The sequence below is a fragment of the Macadamia integrifolia genome, unplaced genomic scaffold (assembly GCF_013358625.1).
Source record: "Macadamia integrifolia cultivar HAES 741 unplaced genomic scaffold, SCU_Mint_v3 scaffold1023, whole genome shotgun sequence".
In the NCBI taxonomy this organism is placed as follows: Eukaryota; Viridiplantae; Streptophyta; class Magnoliopsida; order Proteales; family Proteaceae; genus Macadamia; species Macadamia integrifolia.
This window is the reverse complement of record NW_024868057.1, coordinates 116,202-127,916: the sequence shown is the minus strand read 5'-3', so window position 1 is coordinate 127,916 and position 11,715 is coordinate 116,202. Positions and strand designations below refer to the sequence as shown.

The window sequence follows — 11,715 nt, the reverse complement described above, 5'->3', positions numbered from 1 at the left end:
CAAGTATATGGGAATTATTTACAGGTAAAACTTAGTCTTTCGCTGATCTGATGAATTGATGTTAGTGTGTGTATGCTGTGGTGGAATACAGTATCTGATGATCCTGGCAGGTTTGGGTTAACCGGTGTTAACTCGATCACCGCTCCGGTTCAGGGTGAACGGGGTGTGACACATATGGTACGAACAACCAGAGTCAAGAATCCATTTATCTTGTGATCTGACTCTGTCATCAGTCACTAAAAGCATATCAGACTCATTCTCATCTCAAGTAGTACTAGCTTCTGCAGAATCATCTCTCTTCTATTGATTTTGGACACCACCACCTGCTTTCTACTTATTAAAAGCTTATAGCATTCAGATTTAATATGCCCATTTTTTTTACAGTAATTGCAGGTCAAATTCTTGTGCTTAGATTTTGATATAGCATTCTTTTTATCACCATCTGAACCCCTTTCATTTGTTCTTCCTCTAGCTACAAACTGACACCATCAGATTTATTGGTAGACATCAACTCATCATCAATCTTCTGCTTGCTTTGTAGATTTATTTTGATATCCTCAATTGATATTGTTTCTCTACCATAAATCATAGTATCCCTAAAATGCTTATAAGATGGTGGTAGATAACATAACAATAATAGGGTTAAATCTTCATCGTTTAACATCTATCATTTTTAAATTAGTAACAATAGAATTAAACTTAGATATGTGGGATTTAATAGAAATACATTTAACCATATGAAAGGTATACAGTTTTTGCTTCAATCTCAACCTATTGGTGAGAGATTTGGTGAGATAGAGATTCTCTAACTTCACCCATAACTCTGCAGTCATTTTCTCTAAGAAAACTTCCTGTAGAACATCATTCAAAAGACACAACTGAATAGCTGAAAGAGCTTTATCAACCAAATCATTTCAATCATCATCGGACATAGTTGCATGTTTCTTCACCTTCCTAAATAACTCTGCTGTGTAAGAACAACCATCATTCGAACCTGCCATAGACTAAAATTGATGTTGTCATCGAACCTATCAATATCGTATTTCATTGAAGAAGACATGGATCGAAGTGATCCAAAGTTTTGATACCAGTTTGTTAGATCAAACACCAAGAAATACAAAAATGAATAGACAAAATATCCTTATGACACAGAGATTTAACAAGGTTCACTTGGGCGAAGAAGAAGATGTTTCACTATACAGAAGAGAGATTACACCCAAGCAATGACGAGAAAATTCACCTTAAAACCCTCCCAAAATACAATGACTTTCTCAACAAGACAACAATACATTATATACTCTAAGTCATGGGTCAACCCATCCATTCACCTATCGGCCCAACCCTTTGCTTCCATCACAGATCTCAGAAAACTTCCCATTCAGGTCACCACCAAAATATATCGGAGTGGGTCAATCTTCAAAAAAGGTATAGAATTCAAGACAAACTTAATAGATCTCAATCGTAGAATTGGATTCATTTGTAAAGTGGAATCTTGAGCATTGGTAGATTATGAATTTAGCATTTTCAAATTTCAATTAGAACCGTTCAAACAAGATCTTGCATCGAAGAGCTAAGGACGAATGAGAGAGTAATGTTTGATTTAGGTAACAATCAGGGGGTTCGAACTTGAGACCTCCTGGTGAGCATGGGATTTTTGCACATCACATCTCACCAACTGCGCTAGGCAGTTGTTGTTAGTGTTTGGTTAGTTTGGTAGTGGATGGAGCTATACATTGAGTTTTGTAATGCATGTGCAGTGCATGTGTTGATTGTGAAATGGTTGGCCTCTCTCAACTAAGTTTAGAAACGACAATAATGCAGGAACAGATATGGACATCAATTAAATAGATCACACAGTAATAATAGTTTTCAAAAATTCGACTCATTAAAACCCTTATGATAATGATGCAGTACATGTTTAATACGATTGCTATGTGAAAAATATTCGGAAGCAAAATACGAGTTTATTCTAGTATCAAGGATGAACTAATACTAACTGTTTGTAATTAAGTTTTGATCTCCCATGCTTTTATGAACATTTAAATCCAAGCTAGTTTTTCAATTTGGAATCATGTCGCATTCTTTTGGATTTCTACATATAATGCTAGTAAAGTTTAATCATGTCTATTAAAGCAAATGTTTTTAGGTGATCCATAAGTCACTTTCTATCATATCAAATAATAGTATATATCTATAAAAGGATAATAATAGCATATGAACAATCATTTAACAAGTGTCGTTAGCTACCTATCTTTACTCTAAAAAGATTCTATAGATGATAAATTACCAACATTACATTGGAGCATGGACCCTGCATTAGTATAAATTCTAGTCTACTAAGAGTCAACAAGTGTCATTAGTTACCATTCTTCACTCTAGATTAGATGGGTACCATCTTTGATTTTGTTGTAGAAAAAAGTGCTCACCATTGATAGCGCACCACAGGGACTCAATGGAACTAAATGAGAACAATTCTAACAAACCTCGATTTGAGGCAGGTAAATTGGATTGAGTATAGTCGAGCTACATTCTCGATCGGCCCTTGTTATCTAGGTTGGATATAACTCGATCTACATTCACGGTTGGACTAGTTACCGAGCAACTAATATGCATTTGTCTATGAAGGTAGCACAAGTGAATGGCCAAGACAAATCTAAACTACAACTAGGGGTCCAGGTAAGACTGTATGAACTATGGCCAAGCGGTTGGACTACAACCACACCCATAAGCATGGCGATGATCCTCTATCGGACCCACGACAAAGGTAGGTCGGCAACCGAGCTACAAAATCAAGATCACTTGGCACTTAATGTCAACGGGATCTCTTGATGGAGCACTCCTTCTTAAAAAGAGACACATTCTGAGTCTAACATATTACCTCCAATCAAGGATTGGATCCATCCTAATCATGAAATGATACTTATAAGGATTCCAAATCCTCCCTAAAAGGAAGGAGATCCCCCAGTGCACATGGCATACGAGGAACTCCCATAATTGTAATGTTTCCCAGACTTATTCACCTAATATAACTCTTGCTATGATAAGACCCCTACCATAACAAGAGACCTGCAAAAGTAGGACTATTTGTTTTCGATATTTCTCAATTATAAATACATAAGTAAGCCCATTCTTAAGGGATAAACATTTTTCCATTCTTACTGGAGAATTTGTAATGTGATCTAACTTAGGCATCAAAGAGTCCCTAGCTAGATCATCCAGGCGCTCCCTCTCTTGTATTTGTTATTCTATGCAGTACACGAGACAAGCCTAAGATGATTTCTTGTCGCAACAGATTGGTGCCATCCATGGGAAAGCTTACTGATCAAGTCACCAACCCAAGCAATGATTCGTTATAGTGGGCGTTCCATATCTCCTCCTCCTGACAGCTATGAGGACAAGGAAAGCAGGTAGAACAAGCACGCATTGGGGAAGATCCTCCTCCACCGACTTTGTACATGGGCTCATCCTAGGAAGCACAAGGTGGAGACCATCAGCTGATGGATGTCCAAGTCCCACGAGGAGGAGAAAACCTACCTCTGCCATTGCCACTAGCTCAATTGGACCCTAAGGCATTGTTCACTTATGTGCATATACATGACTTAAAACTCCAACAAGTGTTGTAAACCAATGACATGTTACGAAGGTTCCTCCTACAGTTCAGGTTCGCCCTACCCAAAGGACCACCGCCTACTATAGTACAGGCTAATGGGTAGCACTGTCTCTAACAATGTGGGTCTAACGGGTTCTACAAACATACACCATTCTAACCCAACGTGCATCAATTGTAGAGAAGATGAGGGAAGCCACACGGGGCCTATATACAGCCGTTGTCAGTAGAATCCTCAACCGTCCAGGCTACGGGAGTGCTGTCAGAAGACACTCACAAGGCAAGACCAGAGGGGTCCAAGCAACAAAATGAATCCACAGAACCCCACATGGATCAGCCAGGAGTCTGCCTCATGAGCCTAAAACCCGATGTGTGACTCTCATCAAACTTTGGAAAGGTCATGTGGGAACGAGGTCGCTCGTTTTGAGGATAGTGGTCATGAACGCCACAAGAGGGAAGAAATCAGACATGAGGTGCATCGATCCCTCGATGGATCTAAAGCGCCAGAGCCGTTCGATCTGTATTCATGAGTTAGATGAGAAAGTTAGTAGCATGATGAAGTCAGCCATTAGAGTGACGATTGTCCCTTCACATAACTGCTTGTCAAACGAACTAATGAAGGTGGATCTCCCCAAGAAGTTCAGGACACCGACCTTTGTCCTGTATGAAGAGATGACCGACCCTATTAAGCACCTTCATCATTATAATTTTGTAATGTTCATCTAAGGCGAATCGAACATAGTGTTTTGCCAAGCCTTCCCAGTCTCACTCAAGGGGGTAGCACTGATGTAGTATTCAACCTTGAGGCCCCGATCCATTCATACCTATGACGAGTTGGGAAGAGCCTTCATTGCCAGGTTCCAAAGTAGCATTTGATAAGAACATCCTAGCTTGTTCGATGTGAGACAAAGTCAAGACGAGTCACTTCAAGATTACATCACGTGCTTCACAGAAGCTACAGTGGAGATAAATAACTCTGAAGAAGGAGCGGCCTTCAGCGCCCTTTATCATGGAGTACAGTATGAGAAACTCATCAAGTCCTTATCTAAGAAATATCCTATGGACATGTTTGACTTGTTGCAGTGCTGTCACAAATACGTGATGATGGACAAGAACCTAACAGCACAAAAGGTGATAGCCCAACCACTTCAGGAGAAGAAGAGGATGATGGTGCACTAGAAAGAAGATGAGAGGGTCTCAAAGAGGACCCAATCCAAAAGTCCAGGAAACCCATTGCTACCTAAGTTGGATCGAGCGCCATCTAAAGTACTCCTTGATATTAAGGATAAGAAGATTAACCGTTGGCCAAGGCCCATGCTGTTAAACTCGGAGGAGAGTATAGGTATTGCCATTTTCATTAGGACATCAGGCACCACACCGATAATTGCCGAGCCTTGAAGAAGGAACTAAAAAAATTGATAAAGGTTGGGTACCTCAAGGAATACCTCAAGAGTCCAAAAACAGACAAACCATGCCAAAAGAATAAGGAGAACCAAGTTGTTAGTTGAGCGACTCACAGAGAGATGACAATACTGAAAGAAGGGTAATGAATGACACATGACCTGAGTACACCAACCAGCCGACCGCAAATAGTATACATGATATCCTCAGCAGACCAAACTCTAAGTTTATGGGAAAGGCTAAAGTGCACACTCGCTTAGTTTGTGTAATGGAGGAGCCGATCAAGGTCATTTAGAAAGACTTGGTAATATCATTCTCTGATGAAGATCTACAAGGCTTGAATTGGCCTCATATCGACACCATTGTGATTAGTTCGGTGTCGCCAACTGCCCATTCCATAGAGTCTTGATCGATTCGGATTCGTTTGTTGATGTGATATCCTACGATGCATATAAGAAGCTAGGTCTGGGGGATGACAAGCTCAAACCCATCGGGGGCCCTTTGTATTGTTTCTCAGGGACTGCATCCTGGACAAACGGGTGTATCGAGCTATCAATGATCATAGGGGAGAGTCCCCACTTGCCACAAACTCTCATCAACTTTATAGTTTTCAAGATGGTATTGACATATAACACCATCTTAGGGCGACCGACGCTGAACGATCTAGGGGTAATAGCCTCCACTAAGCACCTCAAAGTTAAGTCCCAACAGAATGGGGAATCGAAGAATACCACTCAAGTTAGAAGGACTAACACGAGTGTTACGTTCACTTCATCAAAGAAAAGAAGAGAGCCAGTATTGAAACAATGGCACTTGTACTAGATTTTTTGAGTAAGGAGCGGTCCCTCGAAACATTTGCGTTTCGCAGATGTCTTCACCTAGTCGGCATTGAACATGCTCGATATTCCAATAACGATTGTGGAGCACATCCTCAACACCGAGCACGGGAGAAAGCCGGCCAAGTAGAAAAGGAGAAACTTTGCCCCTAAGTGAAGTCATTAACAAAGAAGTTGAGATGCTGAAGGATTCACACCTAATCAGGGAAGTTCGGTCTCCACCTGGCTAGCTATCGTTGTCATGGTCCTGAAGTCTAATGGAAAATGAAGGATCTGCATCGACTACACTTACCTGAACAAGGCTTACCCAAAAGACTGCTATCCTCTACCGAGGATTGATCAACTAATAGATGCCACGACATTATATGAGATGCTGACCTTCATGGACACTTTTTCTAGGTACAACCAGATAAAGATGAAGGAATATGATGAAGAAAAGAAGAGATGTCTCACCCAATGGGGGAACTACTGTTACGAGGCAATGCCATTCAATTAGAAGAATATAGGCACCATGTACTAGAGGATGGTGAGCGGCATGTTCAAACAAAAAATCTAGAAGAATATGGAAGTGTATATGGGCGACATGCTTGTCAAAAGCACCAAAGTCGGTCGACACGTTGCTGACCTAGAAGAAGCCTTTGCAATCCTTCAAAAAAATTAGATGAAATTGAATCCTACCAAGTGCGCATTTGAAGTCACTTCAGGCAAATTCTTAGGATTCATGAACTCCAAGAGAGGAATAAAGCAAACCCAAGCAAGATCGAAGCAATCCTTGATATGGCTCCACCAATGAATCTTTGGGAGGTACAATGGCTTGCCGAGCGTGTCACAACACTCAACCATTTCCTCTCTTGTGCGAGTGACAAATGCTTTCACTTCTTTAAGCCGTTGAAGAACTTGTAGTCCCCAAAGGATTTTCTCTAGATGTTGGAATGTCAGGATGCCTTTATAACATGCCCAAACTAGGTCATTCCCTTAACAATATCTAATAATTAATGGAATCACCAAATCGCTCTTCCACATGGTAGTACTAAGTACGATTGTCCATAGATCCCTTTCATGTACTAGGGCCCTTCAAACCTCTTACCTCCTTTTTTTTTCTTTAAAAAAAAAAAATCTTTTACCTTATTTATTTATACGGAAGTAGTTCTCTGTTTGAGAGCGTAGCATACACTAATGCTTCCTAAGTCTCCTTCCATAACAAGGGGGACAATATGTCATTTTACTAGGGCAGAGAGAGATAGAGTCAGCGAGGTGCTTTCATACACTATGCTCCCGAACAAAGTTCATTTCCCTTATTTATATATATAATTAGGGAGAAGAATGCAACCTGGTTGTGTACGCCCAAACACATGGGAAAGTGGAATGAGGGCATGGACATCTTTTCATACCTTGGTTCCACTTCCCCTTGTGTCTGGGCATACGCAACAATTATATGAAGAAGGTTCCCTGAAAGACAAGTGGGCTTGCGGCACAACAGGGGCCAATGGGAATGTGCATAGAATCATTAACAGGGTTGGGATTTTTACCTTTCATGAGAAGCAAGGTGGTCATTTTGGCCCCTTTGTGTCTGGGCACAGGAGCCACCTTGTCTTTCAGGCTTCTTTTCCTAAGTAATATTTTATTTTCAAGAGAATGAACCCTGCCAATCTCATGTAGGCAACACATGCCCGCAAGGCCAATGGTAGGGCATGCGGGATTTATCTTCAGCCCTCTTTGGTATCATTTTTCTTTTTTCATTTTATCTATTTAACAAAAATCATTAATGAAAACCATTTTTTTATCAAAACATAAAAATGGTTTAGTAACTACTTGACAAAAATGATTTTTTGTGAGAAATAGTTTGATATCTCTATGTGTTAAATAGTTTTTTAAAGAAATGGGTGAAGAGATTCCTTTCACCCATCTTTCTTATAACTCTCTTTTTCCACTTTGGATTGAAGAAGAGGGGGCAAGGGGTTTGGAACTTTGGATTTCTATTTACAAAGAAAATGACTACTTTTACCCCTCCATATTGAGCCTTTAAGCACATGCTCATCAAAGTCAGCGCAAAAATAACTGAAAATCATTTTTGGTCAAAACACATAAATTTTTTTTTTTTAAATAAAAACAAGCTCCATAAATGATACCAAATGCAGCCAAAACCATTTTTGTGAACAAAAATCAAAATGAAAAATGATACCAGAGAGGGCCTTCAGCGCATGGGTAGTGAGGCAACGTGGTCTTTTCACTTCCACCTGTGTCTGGACATATGAAACACCGGACTAGCAGAATTCTTTCTCCCTTTATTTTCAATGAGGCTCCCTAAAGTGGACTGGGCGTTCTCTCTCTCTCTCTCTCTCTCTCTCTCACACACACACGCACACAAAAAGACAACAATTGAAAAGATTTAGTACCTAAGCAAGGTAATATTGCATTCCAAGATTTCCTTTTGAATCGACCCCAGGTATTAATTTTGAGTACACCTAGGCTGTTTGGCTTCAAACCCGCCTCCATCAGCAAATTTAAGGCCTAGGCTGGGCTTTTCAGCCCACATATTGGGCTACAACAGGGCCGGGTCTGGACTGAGCCGTGGGAACCCCAGATTGAAACATATTATGTTTGAGGTCCCTTACTGGCCTTTTTTTTTTGGGTAGATAGCCAATTTTGTTTAAGGCTACATATATATCCAACTTTACCGAGTCAAAATTTCTTCCTCTAAACAAGGGAAGACTTAGACTTTCTCCAATGGAGGGGACCAGCGAAAACCAAATCGCTCCCCCACTAGAGGCAGTATGGCCAAATCATGTAAATCGAGGTGCGTAGGACCATCCCTGAAGTCAAGAAAGAGGAGCAGCTGATAGTAAATCAGCCTGATGTACAACCAGCCTACAGTCGAGCTGATCTACAACCATCAAATGTTCCCTAAGATCCCATTGTTAAGCTTGTTTATGAAAATAGCAAATGGATTCCAAAGAATTGCTTTTCTGTTGCTATGAATCAGTCCCTATGAGAAATGTCTTCAAAACCCATTTTCACCTACTTAACCATTAATCATTCCACAGGAAAACAGGAAACGCCATTTAGAATATCAAATCAAGCTGAACTGAGAAAAAAAAATATTCAAACTAACTGAAATAAGTCAAGCATAGAGAACTATGATAGAAAAAGGCTAACAAACACAATGACCAGCTCCTTGCCAAAAAGCACAAATGCAATGTATTAAAGAAAACCAACTGGCCATAGCTCAGGGACTGTTATCTTCCATTTTGGGGAGTCTCATTTCTTTACCTGCTTTGAATTTTGGAGACTTCACATGGCCAAGGACAGAGAAAACGGATTTGCTGACTAGCAGGTTAATATTTATTTTATTATAATAAAGGATTTCATATTACTTATCAAAAAAAGAAAAGGGATTTCAAAGTCACAACCATTAAAATCAATAAGATAAAGGAACAACATTTCAAGAGATGGCGGATTTTATTGTTTCTATACCCTAGGATTAGCAATTGTGTTAATGATCAACCATCCTGTTCAGCTCCAGAGGAAGGCCCCTTTGGACAATTACATCAACCAATTCACTCACAATCACCCTTATAGATTGCTCTGAGTGAATGCTACAATTTACTCTCCATGAGAGCAAGGTCCAATAGCTGCCCAATGTTCTGCTTCATCCTCCAGTGGACTATAATTTGTGCTATGAGAAAAATAATGAGAAGGCTATATGGTTCATGCCATTGATTTCTTCACAAGTACAAAACTAATTCACTTGGTTACTCATCTCTTTGGAACACTTCCATATAAAATTTAAATTTACATCATAGATATATTGGATAACATCAAACCTCACACACAGAGTAACCCAGGGGAATATCTACCCCCCCCCCCCCCAAAAAAAATTAAAAATTAAAAAAAAGCCCCCTTCAAGTGATGAACTGGAAGATCAAACCATAAGAATCTGTTAAAAATCCTAGAGAAAAAGTTTACCATTAAACCCAGCCAATCTTTCTACCACATCCATACACCACTCACCATATGGGATTCACATAAAAAATATTTTTTTTCTCTATAATTGAATCATCCATTTATAATTATCCAATCAAGATAAGAAATTAACTTCTGATCAATAAAGATTCTTCAGTATATAGAAGAAATCGATCTTATAACCTCACTACTGTCTGCGAAAAGGGTTAAAAAAAAAAAAAAAAAAAGAATTAAATCCCCACCAAGTGTTCCCAAAGATAACAGGACAGCAGATGAAAGAAAAGAGACATATATTTCGATATATCACCTTCAAGCCAATAGAATCCAACCCTTTATCCTCCTCCAATTCCTACTCTGACCGCGCGGCGAACCTCTCAACCTTCTCATCCTTGAGATTCAGTCCAACCATGGCCTCACCCAACCCGCAGCTTACCTCAGCAAGAAGATCAGGGTCACTGTAATGGGTCACAGCCTGAACAATCGCCCGAGCTCTACGAGCAGGGTCACCACTCTTGAATACACCAGAACCAACAAAGACACCATCGCAACCCAATTGCATCATCAGAGCAGCATCAGCCGGCGTAGCGACGCCACCTGCAGCGAACTGGACCACAGGGAGCCTACCCAGCTGCTTAGTCTGCATCACCAGATCGTAGGGAGCAGAAATCTTCTTGGCGAAGGCGAAAACCTCGTCGTCATCCATGTTACGCAGAACCCTAATGTCGCCCATCACCGACCTTACATGTCTCACGGCCTCAATAATGTTACCTGTACCAGCCTCTCCCTTGGTCCGAATCATGGCAGCGCCTTCGCGAATCCTACGAAGGGATTCACCGAGATTGCGACAACCACAAACAAATGGAATCCTGAAGTTATGCTTATTGATGTGATTATCTTCGTCAGCGACGGTGAGGACCTCGCTCTCATCGACGTAATCGATTCCAATAGCTTCGAGGATTTGGGCTTCCACGAAATGCCCAATACGAGCTTTGGCCATGACGGGGATGGTGACGGCCTGCTTGATCTCCTTTATAAGACCTGGGTCACTCATCCTCGCGACACCTCCCTGGGCTCGGATGTCAGCAGGGACACGCTCCAAGGCCATGACTGCGCAGGCCCCTGCTTCTTCAGCGATGCGGGCTTGCTCGGCGTTAACCACATCCATGATTACGCCGCCTCGGAGCATTTGGGCTAGACCGACCTTGACAGAGAAAGGGGATTTCTTGGCCTCTGTGATGGCTCCGTTGCCGTACACTGTTACAACAGCGGATCCGGCCATGTCTGAGGAATTGTTGAGAAAGAACGGAGCTTCTCAGAGGAATAGAGAGAGAAAAGAAGTGATACCTCAGAAACCCTAGAAGGAGATTAATCCAAAAATTTTAGAGAGAGAGAGAGAGATGCGGTTGCGAGAGGGGGGAAGTATCGTAGGGCATAAATATGGAGAGAATTGATATTTTTCTTTTCCCAACTTTGTTGTGATTGGCTTCGTGGGGGAAGCAGGAGCAGGGAAATAGGGAACTAATTAAACAAATATGATTACGTCATCAATGTCTGTTTGTGGTCAATTCTTAGGTTTTCGAGAAGGACAGGCGGCGGTTTGTAACGGCTTTAACCCGTTTTTTCAGAGCGATTACTTTCTGGTGTGGGTGGGGACCGTGGGGTTCGGCTCCTCTTCATACCCCACGGAGCACAGGTACCTGATAGTAATCCGCAGTTGGGATGATTTGGGCATAAGGTTATACCAACTGTGGGATCACTTTTATGATTCATAAATTTTATAGAGAAAAATTCTGTCCGTATAGGGGTGGAGCCCTGAGAGTAACATACCCTCCCATTTATTAGCATATTTCGTTTTATTTTTCGTCATCAATTTTGATTGGATTTCAAAAGCTTTCTTCACCATTTGGT

The 11,715-nt window shown here is 40.9% G+C and overlaps 1 protein-coding gene across 1 annotated transcript; it reads right to left on the bottom strand.

Annotated features, from left to right (window-relative positions):
• Positions 1-9,864: 9,864 nt before the first annotated feature.
• On the bottom strand, positions 9,865-11,289 carry LOC122062409 (probable pyridoxal 5'-phosphate synthase subunit PDX1). Its single transcript, XM_042626026.1, has one exon. The coding sequence runs from the start codon at positions 11,084-11,086 to the stop codon at positions 10,157-10,159; it is 930 nt and encodes a 309-aa protein (XP_042481960.1). The 5' UTR covers positions 11,087-11,289; the 3' UTR covers positions 9,865-10,156.
• Between the last annotated feature and the right edge of the window lie 426 nt (positions 11,290-11,715).

Bases quoted from the DNA above. Each gene is read 5' to 3' on its own strand.
- LOC122062409 (XM_042626026.1), bottom strand. From the start codon at position 11,086: ATGGCCGGATCCGCTGTTGTAACAGTGTACGGCAACGGAGCCATCACA.